This window comes from Dermacentor andersoni, chromosome 1 (genome assembly GCF_023375885.2).
Source record: "Dermacentor andersoni chromosome 1, qqDerAnde1_hic_scaffold, whole genome shotgun sequence".
NCBI lineage: Eukaryota > Metazoa > Arthropoda > Arachnida > Ixodida > Ixodidae > Dermacentor > Dermacentor andersoni.
In genome coordinates, this window is record NC_092814.1 from 20,505,705 (window position 1) to 20,531,347 (window position 25,643).

General features: G+C 45.3%; 1 protein-coding gene and 1 pseudogene across 2 annotated transcripts in view; one reads left to right on the forward strand and one right to left on the reverse strand.

Moving 5' to 3' along the window:
• Positions 1 to 25,643, reverse strand: part of Tnks (tankyrase) — a 357,580-nt gene that overhangs the window by 90,514 nt on the left and 241,423 nt on the right. For both annotated transcript variants that reach the window (XM_050193320.2, XM_055061240.1), the window contains 2 exons: positions 4,877 to 4,999; positions 1,020 to 1,085 (listed from right to left, as the gene is read on the reverse strand). In XM_050193320.2, the coding sequence (XP_050049277.1) occupies positions 1,020 to 1,085; positions 4,877 to 4,999 (189 nt within the window). The remainder of the gene's footprint in view (positions 1 to 1,019; positions 1,086 to 4,876; positions 5,000 to 25,643) is intronic.
• Positions 16,675 to 24,518, forward strand: LOC140215319 (uncharacterized; annotated as a pseudogene).

Consider the following 25,643-nt stretch of genomic DNA (forward strand, 5'->3'; position numbering starts at 1 on the left):
TCAGCTGCGGCACGAGTGGTAATTAGAGTTATTGCTATGGTAAGCAGCATCCATCAAATGCCAACAGCTGCGACTTTCCTTGCTCATCATGGTATAGCATCTTTTCATATGCAAAACAGGTTGTGTTCGATCTGCTAGTTATCGCCATCGGTCTAATTCAATATTGTTTTCTGTTCAGCATGTAGCTACTGGCCTTCAGAGATTTAATTCCGGAGCACTCGCCTGTCAGCTCTTATGACCACTCAAAATAGCATTGCATTTGTGGGAGACTGAATGACAGATTTTGAGTGCTTGCTCCTGTGTTAGGAAGTTAGGAAATTGGCCCGCTTTTTAAGCATACAGACAGCACCTTTAAGATGCATCTCAATTTAAGGTTTTCTTGAACCAATCGAATGCAGCCACAAGGAATGAAGCTTATGACCTTGAGCTCAGTAGCTGTACGATAAAGCCACTGAGCTACTGCCGTGCCTTAAAGACCAGCTTGTCCATGCTGAACCAAGCTTCGAAGCGCAGCAAAAGTATCCGACTAAAAAACAAGCCCCACTTTAGCATGTTTCTTGACATTTAACCCTTTATGGACATAAGAAAAATATGAATTTCTTTTCTTGGTGAGTTTCGGCTCTGAGAATGGAGTTTTTAGCTAAATGTCTTCAGCCAGCAGTGAATGATGGGCAGCAAGCATCAATTGTCGGGTTAGAGCAGGAGCAGAGCAGGAGGAAGAAGTTTGGTACACGCTTTTTTTAGAAAACATGGTCAGAGGAGAAAGACCAATGGAAACTTCCAGACTGCAGTGGTATCAAACAGGTAATGCATAGCAAATGCAATGTATACCTCCATCTCATATACGATGAGAACTGTCGGTAAACAAGTTCCACTAAGTCATAGGTGGCTTGGAGTGACGTGAAATACGTTTTTCTTTTAGTTGAATATCCTTATTCTTGGTGTATTTTGCACATTTCAATGAAAAACAATATGGGTATGTATCTTCCTTTTAAATGGAGGATATAAGCAGAACTTACTGCTGCAATGTCTAGAGGTGTCTGACCTTCATGGTTCTTCATTGTTGAGTCTGCGCCATGTGCCAGCTAGAAGGAGTCAAGGAGTCACACAATGAGTGAGTGCACATTACCATTGCAGTGCATTGCGCTCTTATGAGATTCCAGTTTTTAAAAAGTTGTCTATTGTTCAGATAGGACACAGCGACATATAGCCATATTCAGAAACAGAACTATTCAGAAATAGTTAACCTGCATGTGCTTAGAGATCCTATCTGTGGAAATGGAATGGTGGTGCAATCTCTGACTGCTATGGCAAAACAAGGTGTGCGTCATGATTTGCCCTAACCATGAAAAATGGTGCCACGAGCATTCAACACATACTCCTCATCATTAATAAAACAGGCAAGTAATTCGTCCAACATTGTACAGGAGACTTTCGTTAATTAAACTATGGCTAATTTGATACAGACTGAACATACTGGCCAGCACCAATATATTTCTGTTGGCCAAAATTTTCGTTCTTTCAATCCTGAAATTGTTCCTGAACAATTACAATTGACCGGTTGGCTAAACTGCCCGACCCAAATTTGACCCCAATGGCTGCAGAATCTGTCGTGGCAGCACTAGGGGACAGTGAATGCATTTCACCTCTTTCACTATTTTCTTTTCGAGTTCCCGAAGTTCTTTAGTGTCTACTCAAGGCTTGCATTTTTTTGCGTTAAGTGCATATGGCCGCTTTCTACTTTGTTCACATCTTTTTGCTTCACACCCAAGTTGATCATTTCCTCAGCACTAGTGAGCAATGCCTTGCTGGCCACCACTTGGTCCTTTAAAGCTCTCTTTCCTGCTTCAAGAATGGGCTGCTTAGAGGCAGGCCTTTCTGTTGCCTTCAGCTTGTGCTTTCTTCAGCAGTCATCCTCTGTGCATACTTTGCATGAGACTGCTTCACACTCCTCAAAAGGTCGAGGATGAGAAGCACCTTAGTTGCTTCACAATCATAGCACTGAAGGAAATGCTCAACGTGGCACATTCCATTAATGTTAGCCATGCTTGGTAAGCTCTGTCCATCTAGAAGGTGCTTACCTTCACTGAAGCACTGTTCTAGGTCAGCGTTGCCATGGGGTAGAGAAAGAATCGCTTTTATGAGCTTAGAAACCAGGGAATAAGTCCACGGCCTTTACAATGGACCCGCATACAACATACTTACAGATATAACAGAATATTGTTCTCACTTAGTTTGGTTTGGCTATACAGTAAAACCTCGTTAAACTGTACCCGCTTAAACGGTAGTTTCGTTTTAAAAGTAGTAAAGTCAAATCCCCGACTGAGCAGCCATTGAACATAATGTGTTTTGTATCCGCATAAACTGTGCCAGCTTATTGCGTACGTATTGGTTAACACGTAGTGTTTACACTTTTCGTCGCGCAAACACGGCGGTGCGTCATCTCCATCGGGCAGCCCGGCAGAACAACAAGCCTCAGAGATCAGAACAACAAGCTTCCAAGTGCCCTGTGTGTTTGCGCGTGAAGCCACATCAACATCAAAATAATTTCGGCGCCATGCCAGAGAGCGTTGTGGTGTCGTGCAAGCACGGACTCGCGTTATTGCCAAAGCTCAGATAAAAAAGATGCCTGGTGCTGAGCATAGAAGAAAAATTAGACATTGTTCATGCTATCGAACATGACATGAAGTCGGCGCTGGCACGCGACAGGGATCTACTGTTGTCTATGGTGTGTGGCATTTGGAATGCGAAGAAGTTGCTCGGCAGCGCTGCTGCGACCGCAAAGAGATGTTGGCTACGAGGTTCGACTTTTCGCCATCGTGTGTTGTTGCCGAAGTGTTGCCTAGCGACAGTGATGAGGACGACACGGCAAGCGACAGCACAAGAGATTAAGGCCCGACAGTGGCAGAAGCTGTGTGTTACGTCAGCCTCATGAATGCAATCGTCATGACGACAACAGCACCCTGCAATGAAAAAGGCGCCCCGCGACTTTTGCAAGGCTACTGCGCCCGTGCACAGAGAATATGCAACGCGAACGAGGAATGCCATGTGAGTGTTTGCCGAGGAGGCTGGCTCACAGCTTTTAAGTTTGAGGCCACTGTCGTCGCTGCTAGGCCGCCGCGGCATCAAACGAAAATAACACTTTTGTCGCGCGAAGAGAATAAATACTGCATCTTTTTTCCCCTTTCATCGCACTCTCTATGAGTTCTGTTTTTGACAGGTAAGTGGGCGATCTCATGCTATTTCGGTTAAGCAGTACTACCGTTTAGTACGTACTTTTTCTGAGCTCTGGCCAACTACGGTTTAACGAGGTTTCACTGTATTATTAATTAAACCAATTCCAATTTTAACGGACCCAGTTGTAATGGATTATCGGCAACAACAGACAAATTATGGGACAAATTTTGACCAGACGGTGTAAATACAATGTACTTTGCTGCGGCGATGTGTGGGTGCGACAGTGCACTCCTTGCAACTATTTCCGGCCACTTACGGAATTAGCGAAAATGCTAGCTCCTTTTCTTAAAGAATGAATACACTAGTGACAAGCTTCCTGCAATGGCATGCCATGCAACACCCTGCCAGCTGGAGAGTTTTCGTGTCGACCACACATGTAGACCACCACCATATACTGCCGTCAGCTCAGTGCCGAGCAAGCACTGAAGGTGCCACTAGGCCTAACGAGCTTCAAAAGCGAAGCGGTAGCATACGGCACTCAAAAACAACTGGCAATGATTGCAAAATGCACTGTTTTGAGAATGCTTTATTTGTCATTGCATCAGCTTGCACAAAAAAGAAGATATGCTGCTATTTGCAGAATTCAGATTGCGAGGCACATGATGCAGTCGAAACGTCTCGCATGCAGTGCAGCGACAGCCAGACGTGGCCTCCGAGTACAACTCGTGTCGTACCGTGGCTCTTGTGCATGCTACAGATTTGACAGTGGTTGTCACTTGTCACGAAAGATAAAATTAAAACATCGGCTTGTAATACTGGTCGCGCGACTGAGAACTTTTGCAGATTTGACAGTGGTCATCGCGTGTCAAGAAAGATAAAATTAAGACATTGGCTTGTACTACCGGCTGCGAGACTGCAAAAGTTCGAGGCAAAGGATTCTCGGGAAACCCTAGCCTTATATTCGAATAAATACAGTATGCAATATGAACATCAGCGGCATAAAGGACTGATGCAACTTTTGGGTGCCGTGTACACTTTCAATGGGGCACAATGCTAGGCCTACAATGGCCTGCTTCTTGAGATGCGAAAGCATGCGTAGGAATCCTTCCAGATATTTTTCATGTACACTAGTGTGCCATCTATCCCTGAGCAGTGCAAGATGCTGTGCACAACTCTTCCACTGAAGAACAACGCAGTTTTCAGGTCCTGCATGAAATTGTGCTGTAGCTTGTCACTGTCACAGGGACAAGTAAAGGTTTCAGTTAGCATTTGCATAAGCGCGACTTTTTGGATGAAATCGTCAAGATACCAAACTACAACGTGATTTCAATAGGTTTTGATATATCTGGAAGCTTCGCTAAAGCCAGAAAGTTTCACATACCACCCTGGCTTATGAGAACAGACCCTGCAATTAAATTTCACTTCCAGGTTTGCATTTTTGTAAAGCCCTCAAAAGTCAACGCCCTCAAAAGTCAACAGCTTTTCTAAGGAGTAAAAAATTTAAGTGCTGGTCTGAAAAAAATAAAAACCCTCCACAGGTTCTTGTAAGAGGTGAATTACAACACAGTCGGACCAAACACTCCACTCAGTTTGTTTGGAATGCAACACCCATCCATCTGCCCTAAATCCACGTAACTGGAAGGTTAAATAACCACATAGCAATCACACACTGTCCTGTCAAGTATGAAAACAAACTTACCAACAAGGCACAGAGCTGTGTCCGACCTTTTTGTGCAGCCTCATGCAGTGGTGTAAAGCCCCACCGGTCAGTAGCATTCACCACAGTATTGTATTTTATCAACAAGGCTGCTATGTCCAAATGCTAGAAGGAAAAGGAAAGCGCAAGATGAGCTTCAAAACAATCAAATTTTATGTCTACATTACTGGAATGCAGGATTTGACAACAGTTCCCACATAAGCATAATGACAGAAGGTATACACATTCCAATTGATGCTATGCATTCTCTTCTTTTTTTTTCATTTTTTAGAGAGGAATTCAACAAAGCATAAGCTTTTTAACTTACACCTCGATTTCTTTGCATTAGACTGGACATGCAACATCCTGACTAAATTACAATCTAAATTATGCTATTGATCCCTTTTCACTGTAAGCCCTCCTCATTCCAGGATAGCTACAGGAGTCAAGGTGCCCATAAAGACTCCCACTTTTTCCTCTGATAATGCTTGTAATGCATTGGCATTCTTAGGGTGCTTCCCACACTTTCCAGGGGCCAACTATCGATCTATGTACCGTAAAAACCGAAATACAAGTCGAACTTTTTTTCAAAAAACCATTGCGAAAAGTCAACCCTCGTCTTATATACCGGACATTGGCGGAAAAACTACGGAAGTCTTGCAACAATGGGCGGATTAAGTAAAGAGCCGCCATCGCCATCAGCAGCAGCGCGGCGTGGCGACATTGTGGCACCGCCAATTTGCATTTACATTGTCACAAAGTTATATTGTTTAAAGGCTGCTTTTTCACATTTTGTTTCAAAATGAGCGGAAGCTGATAGCAATTCACCGTCACCTTCAAGAAAAAGGCGATTGAGTGCGCGGAAGCCCACGGCAACCCCGCGGCACAGCACGAATTTGGAGTATCCGAAAGGAGCATTCGGTACTGGCAGAGGCAGAAGCAGCAAACCAATAGAAAACGTCCTTTCGTGGGCGGACCGCAGAATTGGAAGACAAAGTTGCGGATTTGGTCCGGGAGCTGCGTAAGATCGCTGCCTTTGACTGCCGAATGCATCCGTTTGAAAGTGGTAGAGATCACGCGCGCCTCTGGACTGGGCAGCGAGAAGCACTCGCCATCCGACTCTAGTTCAGACGACTCTGATCAAAGGCGTTGCTCTGATTCGGAGTAGCGCTTGCGCACTTCGTGCCCTTCTATGTACTGTACACTCAGCCAATTTTTAACAGTATCGCGCGACCATCGACCCGCGTGTTTGTCAGCACCTTATCACCACGGCACAGAGCGGCGAAATAGCAAAAGTAAGTGCACGTGTACACATGCGCGTATCTCGTTTGTTTTGCCGCTCAGCGCCGTTAATAAGGTGCTGACAAGCACGTGGATCGATGGTCGTGCGATACTGTTAAAAATTGGCCGGGTGCACACGCGAGCAGCATTTAAATAAATACTGTCACTATTGTGCATGAGTCGCATTTGTTTCAAGGTAAGGGTGTCTTTCGGTACTTTTGCCATTGAAAAAGATTTTTATCATTTTTTGAATTCGTTAGTTGGGGGATCGACTTATATTCCGGTCCAACCTATAGTTCGGTTTTTACAGTATGTTTGTATCTAACCGTTGTCCCGCCTACCAGGGTCAGTGGGTAGTCTGGTCGAATGTTTAGCTCATCATGCTGCTGTGCTGACGGAACAGAGTTAGAAACCATTCGTCAGGACAACTTGGGTCACTGAGTATGTGGCAATGTATACATATGTGCCGTTCTTCAACGAGCCTCCTTCACAGCAACATGGGAAACTCAGTGTAGATGCAAGACTCTGTAGGTAACGCTTTTTAGTGAAACTCTTTGATGCTGACTTGGAGCACTGGGTATGTGCCACTCGGTGTGTGCTGGTCTTCAATGAATGACGCCCACGTGGGTCACTGGGTCAGTAGGTGTGTGCCGCTCTTCAATGAACGTCTTTGCCGCCAACTTGGGTGACTAGGTGCGTGCCACTGGGAATGTGCTGCCCTACAATGACGAAAAAGATCGCTTAAATTTCTCCAATGCTGAGCGGAGTCAAACTCGTATCACAAGGCTTCTTCAAGGACAGCAACCCCACGCTTTAGCAGGCTGCGCTGCAAATGCACTCGGTATGTGCAGCTTTTCAATGAACGTCTTCCACGCCAGTCCTTTCACGAGCTGTGCCATGAATAAGCTGGCTATGTGCCGCTCATCAATGAACCCCAATGAACCTCTTGCCAACTTGGGTCACCGAGTATGTGCGCCACTGGGAGTGCAGCAAGTGAATGAACAACTCTCAGCCTGTGCTGGCACCGGCGTGTAAGCCTCTTGTCTTGGAGGCCATGTACAACTTCTTGGCAGCATCACTAGATGGCACAGTGAGTCCAGAAAGAAGCATGAGAGAGGAGCCCGGTTGCGGCATGACATTTTTCTCAGCGCCATGCATTTTGGAGGCCATGCACAGACTTCGTGGTGGCTGCGCTCGATGGTGTCGAATGTTCCTAGAGAAGTGCGAAAGAGAAATCCTGCTGCAGTACACGCCTCATGCATAACTTTAGATGGTGGCACTACATTGTGTCGCAATGTTAATTCAATGCTACACGCATTACCATCGACAGTCATCATGAGGTGGGTTCTGCCGAATTTTTTATCCTGCATTTCATCTAATGAAAATATTTCCATTCAGTTACTTAGAATGATGAAAATATTGCAACATGTTGTTTTACTGTGCACAGTTATCAGATATTCTTCATTTGCCAAGTATGCCATGATTTGCCTGCCTGCAGAGATTACTTCTACATGATGACATGCTACAAAATTATCTCTAGAATATCATTGCCCGGTTCAGTGATATTGCAGAGTTGGCATCAACCAGGGTGTCTACCAAGTTGACATTTCCGAATTCCCTGAGTTTTCCAGGTTTTCCCCGAGTGGCTTCGTAAAATTCCCTGAGTGACAGAGAACTTTGTTTTATTTCAAGATGGGCTGACACCATGTCACCCGACGCTGTTACTCTCTAGTACGTATCATAAAAAAAAAACTACTTAATCCAGTTTTAGCAGTAAGGAGTGGTGTAAAGAAAACAGAAGGGAGGGGTTACTGAAATCATAGCAAATAAAATACCTTCGAAAAAAAAGGGTAAAATCCATTGCGAATTGACTTGAACATTCTAAAATACGAATAAAAAGAAGATGCATATAGAAGCAAATATTTTCAACATGAGCGATTTCTATCTAATGATAGCAAACTCATTCATATGAGGCCAGAACTTTCTCACAAGTGATATTCTCTCTCACAACAGCTTTTTAGTAAACCTCAACTGTTCTCACATACTCTCAGCGCACGCACAATGCCTGAGTGTTGCGTTTTTAAAGAGTTTATTTTGTTTGCACAAGGGGCACCTGCATCTCAGCATCAGCCAACACTTTATTTTTTTGTGTAAGCTCAAGCTCCTGCAAAGAAGCAGTGGCACGCTTCCTTTCCCGTTCATTCTTTAATGCGTAGGTCCTTTCTGTTCTCATCTTCCTTCTGCTGCGCGTTTGCCCCACAGACTATTTGAAACATCCTCTTGGTCAGTTGTACAGTCAACGTGCGATTTCTCAGACTCACTAGGGGCCGCGAAAACGTCCAAAAAAATAGGGCAGTTCGAAAAAATGAATGCATGTATTTTACTGCCCCCCACCAGGCCCCATAACAAATTTTGCTTATGCGCTGGAAGTTGTTGCGTGTCCTCTAGGGAGTGTTCTGCTGCAAAAAAATTTTCAAATCAGCTCATTAATAGCGGAAGAAATTTTTAGTGCTGCCAACCCATGATTTAAGGAGGTGAGCTCCACTGCCAAGCGAGACACTCTTTCCACTCGCGCCGTCTAACCTCCGCAAGCGAAATTCCTTCCCTGCGTTATCCCACACAGGACCTCGAGGATCGCGTGACACATACAAGGGCCCCCACCTTCATTTCTTTTCTCCTCGCTCTTTATTCTTTTTTTTTTTTTGTAACGCTGTGCACTTGCGCTGATGGTGTCATGCACGAGCTATTGTGATTGTCTTGTTTCGCGCAGCACATGATTTTGCGCACTGTGTACGAGGACACCTGACTAGCTGTGCAAGTCAGTGCTACACGAATACTGAGGCAGACACAAGCGGATCACAGAGCATGATCCCGGGCTTTTGGTGTCTGTGCGGGTGATTGCACGACGTGGGAACAAGCAGATGAAACGCAAGTACATCTCTTTTGCTGCGGTGTTAAGTAAAACAAAAACATGCAGGCATTAGGTTTGTGTGTTTTATTATTTCTCTAAGCTTTAATTCGCCTATTCAAGCAATATATTACACAAATAACAGATCCTGCCTTGAATAATTCTTGAAGTCACGTGTCACCATGAGTGATGTCAGTGCAAACACGTGCACGTAGGCGCACTAGCATGTGTACGTTATCCTCCGGCTTGGTGCGCTGCGGCCGCGAGAAGGGAAAATGGCATTCGGTTTGAACCTTCAGGTCTTTCCGCGGTGCGTAGCGATGTAATACTTTGCAAACACGACTGTTATCACGCAATGTATGCGCTGCGCTTGTCAGCTCACAATGGCCAGACCTGATGTGGGGTCCTTTTGGACTCAAATCGCCACAGGCACATCCGAAAAAGCTCTGAATGCCTGCCAATATACTTATTAAGCATATTGGTGCTCGTACTATGACAGATGGCGGGTGCACGCGTGTATAATTAAGGAATACATACTTTGTACCGTGACCACGGTGTAAGAATATACCATACTGAGGTGTTGACACTCTCCCCTCGCCGCGCGCGAGAACGCCGCCCGCTCGCGGCCACAATATGTTCGGGTGGGGGGGTCTTGGAAACTGGTCTGACCGGTCGCTAACTTAGAGGGCGCTGCGAAAGGCGGGCCCACGCTAGGCGGCTCGGTCCGGCGTGGCGCGGCACTGCGCACGTGTTTTTGCCGTGGTTTTTTGCACGTGGTTTTAACAAGCAAGATGAACCAAGATCCGATTGAACGCTTCTTTGGAAAGATAAGACTGGCTGGAAGACAAAATGACCACCCCTCAATGCCTACTTTCTTACAGCTGTATCAGACACTGTCTATTTACACCCTTCTAAAGCCTCCTAAATTTGGCAACTGCAGAGTAGTTGAAGGAGAAAAGCCACTCCTAGATGTATCAGATTTTAGGGCACTGATAAGCCCAAACAACGTCAAAGCGTCATCAGCTGACTTTGTAGATGACGTGAAGCAGAAGCTAGAGAGCGTTATCTGCGTAGACGACTGGGAATGTGATGACATCATCAGCCAAACAAAAGGAGGAGCAGAAACTGGAGTTGAAGACTGCATTGTCTTTTATTTAGCAGGATTCATGAGCAGAAAAATGAAAAAATTCACGAACTGTCCTACATGCAAATCAGCGTTCAGTTCAGAAAAGAGCAGTACCGCTGAGGCAGCACTGACAAATGCAAAGGACAGAGGAGGACTTATGCATCCAAATATGCATCTTTATCACCTACTGAAACAAACTGAACATTTGTTTGCGGCGTATGCAGACACCCAGACTGCTTACTGGGACACAATTGATGGTGTTCTTGACACCTACACCATTACTTTTCCGTGTGATGAGCACAAGGAAGAAACAGTGGCTCAGTTGCTTCACTGCTATGTTAGCATGCAGATGCGGCAGCACTGCAGCCATGTTAACATGAGCATGAAAAAGGAGACACAAGAAAAAAAGAAACTGGCTAAGCTTTGTTCCTCATAGCCGCAAATTTCATCAACATATTCCTATATGCCACAGTTTTTGCGACTTTTGCTGTTTAGGTTAGATGGAAAACTGCTGTTACCGCGCAGTGACACTGTGTATATCTTGAATATTTCACCCAGTTACTGCATTTTTTGTTTGCGCTGGGCATATGGTGTGCAATAAGGTTCTGAAATTTTTCATTTCGTTGTTTTAATTATGGGAGTACATGACAGTGTAAACTTGTGACATGGTGATTGTCTTATATTTTTTTCACCTCATTGCGAGTTTCGAAAGCGTACTTGGGTGAACGCTGACCCCTGCATACTTCAGTCCTTCAAGAGCCATTTAGCCTCCAGTGGAAAGGAGCTTATTGCAAATTATGCCCGTTCTATGATAATATGCATCGGAATAAAAATACCGTTTTTTCAAGCTTTCTCGTTGGGTTATGTTCCATGATCCGACGCACCCTTTCATCTGACACATTTCCGGCGTGAGAAAGTTTTTACATAATACGCAGCCTCTTCACAACTTTAGTCGTAAACAGCCGCGCTTCATTAGTGCGCTGCATCTTGAAAATTAGCGCACTCAGCGAAACAATGTTTGAACGATCTTTATATAGAGTGAAGAAGCAACAATATGCGTGGAGCGGAAACTTTCCGGTGCCATAATTTTCTGCCCCTGTGAACGGAAAAGGGAACGATGACCCCCATCTATATTTATTATGCTTAGATCTATGATTACATTGAATGAAACGAATTGAACAAGGAAGCGAAACGTGAATGAGCTTCGAGTGCTGCTCGACTGAGTTCATATCATTAACTGCTTTACACAAGATAATTTCATGCAAACAAAATTTTAAGACTGGCACACTACTGATTTTAATTCCAAGCTACGAATTTCCTTACCGTTTTCAATTTAATTCACGCCACGAAAGCGAAAATCGAGCTTTGGCAGCGGAATCTCAAGGCGCCAGCACCGCTCAACTGGGCCCGCTGACAGCGGCGCCATCTGTCGGCTCGCAGCCGAACTGCAAGGCGCACTCCTCCGCGGCCGAGCATAATCGGGACGCTCCAGCGGGCGCAGTGTCAACACCTGAGTATTCTTGCACCGTGACCGTGACTATTGCCCCTTTCCACACTTGTTATGCTTCACCGCGTAGTACTATTGTAGTGAGGCAAAGCTGACTTTCGGGAACCGGCATTATGCAACGCGTCGTGCTTTATGAGCTTAGAAGACAATTACGAGGATCACAAAGGCGGAGCCGATGACATTGCTGACAGCGGCGAATTGTTTTAATGAAAAACACTGCATTGAATAGCAAGAAGCTCGGTAGCGAACGTCGAAGCAGCTAGGCCTAGTGTTGCCGCGGTGGTGGCTACTGCTGCTAGCGGATCTGCGTGCGAGAGAGCCAGTTCGAGGCGGCGAGGTAGTAAAATTGGCGGCAGTGGTGGTTTTGATTAATGCGATTTCTGACCTGCGGTCACGGCAAAAAGTCCGGAAAATCGGACGGCGAAGGATTCTTGAGTTCGGAATTTCAGATGTTCTTATACACTGACTCTTTGGGGTAGGTGATGGTGCCGCAAAGCTGTCCGAATAATTATCGGGCGTCCGGAAAGGCGGTCGTTGACTGTACACTGGCAGCTCCTTCAGCCGACGACACGACGTCAAAGTAGATTCTTCACGATTCCTCTGTTACTCGAGCCAGCAATACCGCGACTTTCGTTCTCTTTAAAAAAAATTACACCCAATTTTCCCTGATACAAGCACAAATTCCCCGAGTTTTCCCCGAGTATTTCCAGACTATTCAAAATCCCTGAGAATTCCTGGTTTTCCCAGTTGGTAGACACCCTAATCAACTCTTCATGCCATTAAATGCCAATAAACGTCCTTACCTTCACAAATAACATGATCAATTGCCAAAGTAAGTCATTTGTAACCATGGGATATCCGTTGATGTGGCCATTTAATGAAAACGTTATTAACAGAGCCAATTGCACCCCTGGTTATCTCCTGTAGAGCTTATGTTTGTTTCCCACTCTGTGAAATTAATACCTTCCCGCACTATTATTCAGTCTAAATTAGAATATGCATGCTCTATGTAAAGGGACACTAAAGGCAATTATTAAGTCAATGTGCACTGTTAAAATACCATTCCAGAAACCTTGTAGCAATTAGTTCGTGCCAAGAAAAGAGTCAGTTCAAGAGAAAATCGCCTCTGAAGGGTCCGCATGCCTTTAGCGCAATTCAAATCGCCCACCCTCGAGTGGGGAGTGGCGACGTTGGAGACGCCATCACCGCCCTCTACTGCCATCACTGAGTAAACAGTGCCCGACAGATGGCATTATGGTTTATTGCACAAAACTTAAATGTGCAGCCACACAGCTTGATATTATTTACTCCGATTAGCATTATCCATATCACAATAGTATCCAAACTAAAAGGAGCCCTTCAACACTGCTGCTGACTTACTGGTTTCCTTATTTGCCCTTCTTTCATCATTGAAAATACATCTGCCCAAGTGTTGCATGTCCAAGATACACACAGCACTTACAATATTAGACAAGTCATAAGGAAGTGTGAGGTGCCCCTTACAAGACAAGATTTTTTTCCCATCTTCCCATGGGTTGGCATGTCGCCGTACATCTCGTCGAGCAAACTGCGAAACTGTATAATCAAAGACGTTGACTTGATTAGATGATCTTAACACACTGCACACTCAGGTCTGGGCCTAAACTTCTTAGCCTCTGATGTCTCAAACAGCCAAGAACAGCTGTAACATTAGCATGGATGAGTTTGGAGAGTGCACAGTGGTCCATACTTATCAAAGGGTGTTTGTATAGCTTAACGTAACCCCAAAGAACAATGACTTGATTGGGAGGTGCAAGTGACCAGGTTTGTGTAATGGGTGTGCATACATGTTAAATGTCAAGTGTTATGTTTCATATTTCTGAGAACATACCCCCACTTTATCCCCGGTCCTCATATGATCCCGACAACGCCACTGCACCCAACCCTGAGCAAATTCCACTTCGACTGCACCAAATTCCCATGTTCATACTGTAGACGGGGGCTTTCTCAAACCACCTTCATGCGTAAGGCGTAGGATTGACAGCCAACTCTCTATTGCTCACCTTGTACGGCTGGGCTTCTGCGATACCGGGACAAGCAGAAGCACAGCACACTGTTGAATAACAAGCACAACAATGTTTACTGAGACTAAAGGATTTGCTTGGAAGCAGGCTAGTTACGACCGAGACGTTTGACGGGTAGTCGCGGCTTGCAGTTTTCTCTTCTTCGGTGTTTGCCGGCCGTGCTGGCTTCGACAACCCTGTCTTGTTCTTTGCACAGTCCAATGGGTGCGGGGCTTCACGTGGGTGGCTTCACGTCCACGTGACCGTCTACGTGTGAAAATGGAACTGCATGAGCGTTGTGCCACCGTGGGGAACCGTGGGGAAAGCCATCAGGCATCCACACAGGAAGGGAGGAAAAAAGGTGTCTGCTCTCCTCGCTTCCAGGGATCGCGCAGGAGCGTGGGAAAATATGAACTTTCATAATTCCCACAGAACCCAACCTCAATCGGAGAGCATGTCACGCTCTTACGGAGGGCACAATACACTGCCAAGTCTCATCTGCCAGTACTGCATTAGAGGACAATCAGGGCCTCACCTGGAGTACCCCAACCGCAAAGCTTACCCAGACCAGCACCACGTCCTATGGGTATGTCATCCCCCTCCCACCTTCCTCCAGTCTTCGATTCTCCCCAACACCAGACTGGCTCATTCTCGCCAAGACACAGCATGACCAATTGTGAAATGTCTGGAAAGTTCACCGTGTTGCCCTGGACCAAGGGTTCCTTAACCTAGCAGCACCTTATAACAAGCTTTCATTTATTCAATCATTCTACTTTAAATCCTACCTGCCCCGTGAGAGCAACAGACAGTGTGATGGAAGCCATCACAGTTCCCACTGTGCATGGGATCTGGAGAATTTTTCATTATCCTCAAGAGATGAGGAATAAGGTGAAGAATGAGCCATATTAAAATCACAAGGAATATGGTCCGATTACTTGTTGGCGTCCAAATGTTGTTTCTAATGACCTTTTCATATTGTTGGCTGCAGCATGCTTGCGAGCAGATTCACTCGCTCGGCTCATCTTTCTCCGTTGGTTTTTTGATGCTCCTCGGGCCTAGGGTTCAATGCAAGCTTTATTAGAATGTCTACAAATATTCTTCTATTGCCTGCATTGAATTGCATCAATGGTCCTGTCACAGCTGTTTCCACACTAAATAGGGATGTATAGCATTCTTTAGGCAAATGACTACATTAGTGAGTGCAAACTTTCATTGCTGTCTTGAGTTTTACTCTTGTGTACTGCTCAAGGAGCTTCCTTTTTGATAGGCACTCAATAGATACATGAGGTGAGAGGTTGTATTTATGCTTGGGAGTATGCTCCCTCGTGCATTTCACTGCACTTTGCTGCCAACAGGAGTCTGGGCCTGTTGAGCAGCGACTATGATTGGAGACTTAATTTGATTAAGGTGGCAGTATGCAGCCATCACAGTCTTTTACATAGCCTCTACAGCTCCTTTGTGAGATTTGACTGCACAATCGTAGCATGAGGTTCTCAGGCTCCTTGTGTTTTGCAATCAAGTTGTGTAGGGCTCAGCTCATATGCTCCTCAGCATGATTCACACAATCTTTCTTGGTCATCATTGACAACCTGTGTGCGTTCACTGCAGGATGAAGGCCTCTCCAAGCAATCTCTAATCACCCCTGTCTTGTTTCAACTGACCTTATCTTATGCCTGCAAATTTACTAATTTCTCTGCTGTCCTTGACTGCTTCTTCTATTAGCAGCCATTATGTAACTCTAATAGGCTATCACATTACTATGCACGTCCCATGGCTTGCTCAGATCCATTTTCTTCTTCTTTTTAATGACAAGTAGAATGCGCTACAGTGTTGCCATTTTATTCATTTTGTCACTAGATTCAAGAACTTTTTAGCCTGTGAAGCAACAAATTTTTCTATTTAGCAAATATGTAGCGATGCGAAGAACAATTTGCAACATTTTAGTGAGATTGAAGTTAGGAATGTTGTTTGAAAATGGCTAGAACTCACTTCAATATTCAAAAGCTACAATTGAGCGGCCGAAATTGCCTTTACGATACTTGCACTCTTTGACCATGATCAAGCAATGGTTGCCTTCTCATCGGTGGCCTTCACACTGTGCCTCATGGTATGGTGCCCTTCACAGGCTGCACAGTGTGCTCACAAAAAGCATTTAAAAATGTTTTTCATGAAATCAATTTGAGTGGATTTTAACGCTCCAGGTTCCGCACTTTCACTAAATACAGTAAACCTTCGTCATAACGGAGCTGCTTTAGTCGAATAATCGCTTTATTCTCAATTTTTCGCAGTCCCCACTATACATTTAAACCGTATTACTCGAACCATACCAATAAGCTGCTCCGCTTAGAGTGAACTGCCAAGGGTCACGTATACACTCACGGCAGCACTCTGCCCCTTTTGTGCCAACAAAGCGTTCCGCACCGGGCGAGCAGAGCGACCCTCTCCATCACCAGCTACAACATCATGCCGCCTGTGTTGTGACTGCGGCGGGCAATGCCAAAGTCAGAGCAACGAAAAACTGTTCATTCAGCAAGCTAGGCCATCACAGAAAGAATGAACAGTTTTTCCATTGCTCTGACTTTGGCAGCTCCCGCGGCGGTCACAACATAATGGCGACGAGAATGGGATGGTGTCAGTTGGCAGAACATGGTGAACTGAAGAATCCAAAAAAAGATTAAATTATGGGCTTTTACGTGCCAAAACCACTTTCTGATTATGAGGCACGCCGTAGTGGAGGACTCCGGAAATTTTGACCACCTGGGGTTCTTTAACGTGCACCTAAATCCAAGTACACGGGTGTTTTCGCATTCCGCCCCCATCGAAATGCGGCCGCCGTGGCCGGGATTTGATCCCGCAACTTTGTGCTCAACAGCCATAGCCACTGAGCAACCACGGCGGGTTTGAAGAATCCAGCATGCTTCGCCGTGGCGTTTTGGAATGGCAGTGCTTGGAAGGTTCGATCAGTTCACCGAGGACGGTGACGAGGACTTTGTATCCTACATGGAAAGGTTTGCGCATTTCCTAAAGGCCTCTGACGTGAGCGACAACCTGAAGGTTTCTACATTAATCACGGCAATAGGGAAGAAAGCTTATCAGACGTTGAAAAACACTTGTGGAACCACAAAAGCCTGAAAGCAATATCTATGAGCAGCTGGTAGAAGTACTGAGGGCGCATTACGCTCCAAAGCCATTGGTTATTGCAGAACTATTTAAGTTTAACTCCCATTTCCAGCAAGGAGAATCTATGACAGCATTTTCCATAGAGCTCAGGCATTTAGAGGCATCACGAGACTTTGGAACTTTCCTTGATGACGCACTTCAGGATTGTTTAGTAGCCGGGCTGCGTGACAAAGCAACGCAAGTGGAGTTGCTGAATAAGAGAACCTTAACGTTCACAAGTGCATGCAACATTGCGAAAGGCATAGAGCTGGCACGTAAAGAAAGCCAAGAGTTTCATCAGTCAACACAGTTGGCTGTAAACCGGACAATGGAAAATGCGCAAAACCGAACAGCCTGTCCACCCTTTTCCTCTATGCTGAGCTCACATGTTGTGAGCGGCGAGTGGGGGCATACTCATAGCTGTGCTCGGCGCCTTTCACGCCTAAGCCCGTTGAACTAAAGGTAGCGATATTCTTCTTCTCCTGGCCTCTCCTTCTTGCAACACACGCTATACCTCCCTGCTAGCCCTTTCAGTTTGTTCTTTTATTGAAATAGCGATTACATGGACACTTCAGGTGAATTTCCGCTGTCGTCAACGCTTTGAAGTTCTGTATAAAGCCCAAGGGCAATAACATCGTGGCTGCGCGCCGTGTGCTGTAGGTGCAAGGGAAAGCTTGGGAGGGTGAGCTGAGAAAGATGGTGGCTTGATGCGGTGGCATCTCGTGCGTGCAAGAGAGGAAGGTGCAAGGGGCGAGTGGGGAAAGGTCAGGGCAGGTTAGTGCCCATCTCTTCTACTCCGGCTGCACTGGCTGAGCATATGCTGGCCACCTGCGCCCTATCTTGGAGGCAACCTGCGATGGGTTCGAAGGCAGGTGACTCCAGATAGCAGATTTCTTTGTGTGCGCTGCGTTCTCGTGCACCTGGTTTGCGTTGAAGTGAAAGACAGCACGAAGGGAAATTCACTCGCTGCTGCTGCCACTCTTGATCACGCCAGCGCTCTGACAGCAAGTGTCTGCAGCCATTGATTGAGATGTTTTCGTGTTTCCCTGTGTGCGGTTGAAAGCGTGCTTGTTAATGTAGTTAGTAAGCGAATGCTTACAGCAGTTTATGCACCTGATAAAAATACTAACCTTACTTCATATAGCTGTTTAATGATTTGCTGTCGCAATCGTTGCTTCGCCTTTCGGGTGAAACTGTGACTTTTTTTGATCGTGGCTATCACGCTGCACAGCACACCGATTGTCATGATTGCCGGATCCACAATCACCACTATCATTCACCGTGATCAAGAGCAACTGTCATGGCGCCAGTGAAAGTCAAAACAATAAGACCAAGAAAGAAAAGGGGGCAGTAGGCAGCCCACAGACACTTGAGTGTTTCTGTGGAAACGGAGCGAGTACAACCACGTGACTTTGCTTCACTACTAACAGGGAGACACAGACACGCCCCAGACCTTTTCTTTGCCATCACTCGCTGGCTCGGGTGGCAACATAAAAAAAAATGGCTGTGGCTTAGCTAAGGTTAAGCCCAGGATGCGAAGCATACTAGCCTTTATTTTAGTTGTTGAACCACTGTTTAGCCTGGTGAACTGCTGTTGCTTGGCTATATTTGGTTCGGCTAGACGAAGAAACAACTCATGCGTTACTCTGCTTCGCCTTCAAGAGTGGAACGCGACAGCATTCCCGTCGACCTGCCAAGGGGTGTAAGACAATGGGCTACGGCGCAGCGACTATGCGCCCCGCATTGGACGCGGTGAGCGTCGAGCAACGCAGAGTTCGGCGCGGCAACGAAATGTGCGCCTGAGCAAGCGACGCACGCCTGAGCCTTAGAAACAGCTCGTTTCTAAGGTAACACTGCATTCACTAGAGGCGCTTTTGTACCGCTTTGAAGCATCGTACTCGTGGCTCAGTGGTAGCGTCTCCGTCTCACACTCCGGAGACCCTGGTTCGATTCCCACCCAGCCCATCTTGCAAGAGTTGAGCCAAAGCCACCTAGAAACAAGCGCAGCTGCTTATATACCGCCGCGACGCCGCGAGCGACGGTGCGAGTTGGAGCCCCGTTTCTCCTCTGTCGTGACGTCACGGTGTCACGTGGTATTGAAGGCGACACCGCCGCGCCTGAGGAGCTGGGTTGAGCTCTAGTAATATGCTTCGCATAAAAAAAATATATATATATATGCAAGGACATCTAAGCACTTATGAGTTGCAAATGGAAAAGCATTAATGTCCAATTGAAAGCCCCTGACCGGTTCTTCAAGTTACAAACTCTTCGTGGGCAAGCGAGTGCATTGAGACGCTTGGTGCGTTTTAATTTGATCTTACCAAGGCACAGTTAGAACGCAAGCGAGAGCTTCCGCAGGCAAGGAATATGCGTATAACACAGGCTTCCGAAAGCGAAAGTGAGGGTGATGTGGTGATACCCTCTGCCCTTATGCAATACCACAGCAGCAGGTGTCCCCTTTCGCCTGCTCTGCTCCGTCGAGGCCCGAGCCAGCAAGCGCGAGACAGCGTCACAAGTGCAAATGGAATGTTCCATTCCTACAGATGCCGCCGGCTTTTTTGCTCTACGGGTCATTTGACGCTTTCACATCAAAATGTCACTACCTTTAGTTTTATTGAGGGGGCTTATTTATGCCAAGTGAGGAAGCAACTCTCTCCATCGTTGCACCCTTTTCCTCCATGCTGCACCACAGATTATCGGCGGCAAGGCACCACGGCACTGTGGAAGCAGTGAGGAATGGAACACACAAATGTTACTCCATGCCGCTCAGCGTGCCAAAAGTCGCCCGAACCAAGACCCTATTGGCTCCCTCGTGCAGTTTGCGCAAAGGAGCCAATAGCAACCGAGAAATTTTGTGACATCCATATTAAACTTCTGTAAAGTTGTGCTATTTCAGCTCTACTTTTTAGCTTTTATGGCGTAGTTGCTTTTATCGAAATACTGCACATATAGAATCTTTTTGCCGTCTGATTCACTTTGTTATAACGAGGGTTTACTGCAGTTTCGATTGGTGCATACTTGCAGCAGTTGCAGTAGATAAATTTATCAAAACCTATTGCACTAAATGCTACGGTGAGATTTAGAATGCAGCAGGCGAATAATAGGACAGATTGACTACAAATGCGCAGATATTGGAGCAGCTGGACTTGTTCATGTGAACCTCACGGCTTTTGGACAAATTGAAACTGTGTGTAGCTTTCAGATAGATCAATGTGGAGGAAGCATAACATTCGACTTGAAATAAGGTCACCTAATTGCCATCACCGTTGTTAAAATGCGACCAAGTGTCTGTTGCAGAATTTAGGTCTCCTTTGAAGAGCGCCGAGAAAAAGAAAATTTGCAGGGATAATGTGAACTATGTGCTTCTGCCTGCTAAAAAGTTCAGATTACTGGTGTTCTTTTGAATTGCGCTGCCTTTGTTACCTCACAATCTGTCAGTAAATGTCCAATTTCTGGTGTCATTGTCTCTTTTTATGCAAGTATATTAGCAAAATGAAAGCCCTACTACACACTGCTGGTAAATATATTGTTTAGTTATTACCCACGTGGGGCCAGGACAAACGTGAAACACTTTGGTAAATTATTTACACCCTGTTAGCTTATATAGTAAAACCTCATTACTACTAATACCACATTAACGAACTTTTCAGAAATGCCCTGCTGACTTCTTATAGTTTCAATGTAAAAATATTTCAGTACTACGAACTTCAGAAAACTGAACTTTTCAGAATAACGATCACTATTCAGTTTCCCTGTAATATTAACACCCCCTCGTACTACAAACTAATATTCCAAATTCTGGGGATTCTTAGATTTCCGTGTAACCTTCACGCCAGCCGAAACAGTAGGCTAGCAGACGACAAGGCGCACAGTGCAGACGTCGCGGTGCATGGGTTTGGAAAACCTGAGACAGTGCCCAAGAAAACAAGAACACGGGCAAGCACAGGTGACGATGCATCAGATTTTGCGAGCGCATGCTCCGCCTAGAAAAGTGTCACCTAGCAACAGAGGCGTGTCTCTTCTTTCTTTCATCCTTCTTCCTGCGCACGCCTCTTCCTTTTGCACTTCTTTCTGCTCCCATACTGGCTACACGCGTGCTGAAATGCTTTGGAGGCGACGTGGAGCTACCTTTTTGTTGGTGGTTTCGAGGCGGTGTGAGCGTCTGTTTTGCACGGTGCTTGGACAGTGCCTGGCGGCGGAATCTATTGAAAATAGCAACAGCGGTTGCCGAGAACAAACCGCGACGTTTTAGTGAATGGCTCATATGGTGACAACTTATGAATTGATGGGTTGATGGGCGGAGTGGTTAATTTTGGGGCTTTCACTATAACGATCTTTAAGAATAACGAACAATTTACAGTGGTCCCCTGAAGTTCATTATATCAAGAGTTCACTGTATCAGTGTTCAAAAACACCTATTTTATACAAAATTTAGAGAAGTTTTAGCGACAATTTCAGCAACATTGCAACAAATGTTATAAGAAATTTAGGGACTTTTTTCTCTTTCTTTAGCAACATGCTTCAAAAAATTTTGGCAACACTGATCGGCTACCTCCATTTGCTCTCCAATCCTCACCACTGTTGTCTTGTCTCTTAAGCTTACGCCCAACATTTTTCATTTCATCACTCGTTGCATGGCCCTTAACTTTTTCTCAAGCTTCTTTAACTAACAAATTTGTGCCCCATGTGTTATTCTGAGTAGAATGCAATGATTGTACACTTTTCTTTTCAAGGATAGTGGTAAGCTGCTGGTTGTAACTTGGCAATGCTTGCTGTATGTACGTTAACCCATTTTTATTCTTCTGTAAATTTTCTTCTCGATGATAAGGGCTGCTTGTGAGTAATTGGCCTAAATAAACATACTCTTAACAAATGGCAGAGGCTGACTACCAATCACTAATTCTCGTTCTCTTGCCAGGCTATAGAACATTACCCTTTGTCTTCTGCATATGAATCTTTAACCCTACTCTTACACTTTGTTGGCTAAGGTCTTCAGTCATTCGTTGCAAGATCTCCAGCATTGCTGCACAGGACAATGTCATCTGCAAGCCACAGGTTGCCGATATTTGCTGTTGATCCTCACTCTCTCTAATCCTCCGTAGTGCCCCAGAGATTAAAAACTTCTATGCATCCACTGAATAGCATTGGAGAGATTATGTCTTCTTGCCTGACCCTTTTCTTGATCAGCATCTTTCCACTTTTACTATGTAGGACTAAGGTAGCTGTGGTAATCTTTCTTGGTATACCCATACATATGAGCCTCTTGCAAGGCAAGAAAAGTGAAACTGTCACCATCAGACAGCACTGTTGCATGCTGAAGGCCATTTTATTTTTTGTTTTACTTATTAATACCTCAAGGATCCCACTATGGGATATTACGTGAGGGGTGGGCATGTGGAGGGTGGAATTGATGATGACTGTTACAAGAGTGAGTCAGCCCACTCGACGGCAGATCTGGATCACTGATACATGCTGCTCGTCTCAGAAGGTCCTTTGAGCCTCGGGTGGTTCAGAAAAAAAAAAGAATTATTGCCAGAACATACCAGTCTGGGCTCATGGCAGGATCACAGCATCTGGATGGCTTGTGTGATGTACATGATGCACTAGATGCCCTAGTGTTGGTTGTAAAGTGATACGGAATGAAAAATCCTGCAGAGCTGGCCATTCTTCTTAATCCTTTCAGGGTCAATGACGTAAATATACGGCACTGCGAACAAGTCCAAAAATGGTCGATGCCATATATTTACGCGCCATCTGTACATTTAAAAAGCGCGTCAATTTCCTAACCTTTTCTTTTCTGTCATGTGCTGCCACTATGTGGGAATACAGGGAATTTCTTTCGCGCGCCTCCCTCTCTCGGCTTTCGTTGCATGGTTTGTTTTAGAGCTGGTTTGCTCCCGCGCGTCTATATACTACTGCTCGCATGGGTGGGCGGCGGTTTGGGTTTGTTCCGCGGGCGGTTTGGGTTTCTTGAGCTTGCAAAACTGATGGCTATCTTACTACTAATTGCTCAATCGGTGACCGCTTATTTCTCGCTCGTTTAGTGCTCACAGGGATGCGCATAGGAAGGATGCCGCCGTGCATGAGTTTCTGTTGCTTATTATTATTATTATTATTTTTTTACACTCGCGAGAACTAATTGCCTCTGATTAGGGATAAGGTGAAGATTAGCAGAAGTTTGTCACACGTTTTGCTTTTTTGACAGGCACACAACTACACAGTTTTCTTGAGTGCGCACACCTAAGCAGTTCGATTATGCTATGGATGTACATATTAGTGTAAGAGCAGGAACATTTGAGTCTTGCGAAATATTCTCGTGTGCGCATTTTCAAAGCCTTGAACTATGTGTATAACAATGCATCAAAATTTTAATTCTTAGAAGTTTATTTGCTTTTTTTTATTGTTGTTATTCATGAATAAAGAGTACATATATACTAACGCAAAATATTTTTGTCTCACTTTACAGTCACCCTAGAAAAATTATGGTAAATTTTTTTCGAAATAAGTCCCTAAGAAGAATTGGAATTTGCAATAAAAAAAATTGACTCTGGGCGGTCGCATATGATTGTTGTGTTCATATAGGAGGTTGTGGCCAAGTACTGCACCAGGGTGGCCAATCCTGCTCTGGTGAGGGAGTGCGTTACCGGTTCTGGTCACCGGGATCAGGCCACACTCCAGGCCTGTTTATGCAATTTTATCAACACGCAGATTTTTTTTTAAAATCCGGTGGAAAATTTTAAATCCGGTGGAAAATTTAAATCCGGTGGAAAATTCCGAGGGAATTCCGAGGGAAAATTCCGAGGGAAGGGAAGCGTAGCAGGGGGCGACAGAAAGTTAGGTGGGCAGGTGAGATTAGGAAGTTTGGAGGGTCAACATGGCCACAATTAGCACATGACCGGGGCAGTTGGAGAAGTATGGGAGAGGCCTTGGCCCTGCAGTGGGCGTAACCAGGCTGATGATGATGATGATGGTCGCATATGGCGAAAAATACCGACCCTTAAAGGGTTAAGGGTCCCCTCAAGAATTACAGGACCAGCTTCCATCTCTCTAGCCTTGTTGTCAGTGTGTTTTGGCACAAATGGCTGGCCCTCCAAGCTTCATGCGATGGGTCATCTTTCTTTGGGCTCTGCTTGTAGCCAGCACAATAATGTTGCCACTCTTTCTTATTTTCATTTCACTGTGTGGCTTGCGAACCGAGTGCATACACTGGTCATCACTGCTCGAGCTCCATGAGCTCCTTCCTGTAGGTTATGGGAGGAGGCACAATCACACAGTGCTGGCTATGGATGAAGGTCCCAAAGCAACACCAGGGCTATGAGAGTGGAAAGCTCTAAGTTAATGTTGAGGTATACATTACTATTTATGCACCATCCAAATGCAGCTATCAGGAATCGAACCCACACCAGGAGAATTCACTCTGGCGGGTGCTGGTTCCAAGTACTCTGTGTTGCATGTTCAGATTCACTACAAAACGGCTCACCATCTGGGGACGTATTCTGCGACCAGCAAATCAGACCGGTGGCCAAGGCATGGCCAAGGTGACAGCATTGCCGAAAGCGATTGTCGCAGACAGCAACCCAAGGTTACCACTTGCCCTCATGAGCACCATGCAGTCTCCGTAGTCAAAACATACAAGATCAAGTTTGACAGCAAGGCTATTTTCTTGCGCATTTCACAATTAGTGAACTGGTTTAGTGAATCAAAGTTCACAATTATGAGCCATGTCTTGTCAAGTGAGCAATCCACCATGCCTATGCCATGATTAAAACAATCGTGTTTCTTGCTTTGATGCAGTTTCCTGCAGCTTATATTTGGCTCAATGCTTTGTCCCATACCGGAGGGCTGCAGATTCACTCTGTGTTTCAGCAAATGTCGCTGCTGTCATTGATGGCTTTGCATGCTAGACAATTCGCTGGCCCTATGCCAGTGTCAACAGCTTCGTCAAATTGAGCATTTGGTGCATAGACTGCTTTCTCATTTTGGCCAAAAGCAATGGCCTTTAAAAGTATCAACCACAGAATTTTATCTTCTTGCTGAATTTACCACGTGAATGGAGCTTTCATGCTCAAGCAGCCATCATCACATACTTGTCAATCACGACCACAGGGAAATGGTGTCTCAGCTTTTCATCAGCATGCAGGCTGGTTTGCCCAGCAGGTGACACCACTGAGCGTTGTGCCACGCATGTTCCGCAGACAATGGTAAACAAATGTAATATTATATACTTTAATTAATTTACTACTCTCAATGAATGGCTGAAACTGAGCAGCAATGATGAAAAATTAAACAAGATCACTCTTTCAAATGAGACCAAGGTGGCTCCCAGACTGAGCACAGAACTGCAGCAGCATGTTGTGAAAAAAATGTGCTCTTTTTCGCATTGATTTTGGCATGAAATTGGCCAATACGAGTATGTATCATGGCTAAAATGCTTATTCCAGATTAAAAAAACTTGGCAGACAAATGAAACAACAGCTACATACTTTGAACATTCTTCTATATACGGTGAACTCTCGTTAAGACAAACTCAGTCAAGCTGAATTCTCGCATATAACGAACAACATGGGAACGTTTGTTTAGTTTTCCATAGACTGAATGCAAAAAAAATCCGCTTAGGACAAACCACCTCAGACGTGCTGTTTGGTTAAGATGAACATTCGGAGTTACCGCCACTGATCCCAGAGGCTAGAATGCCTCAATGCGCCACAGCATCCTGCTGGAGGCCTGTGGCACACATCGTCCGTAGA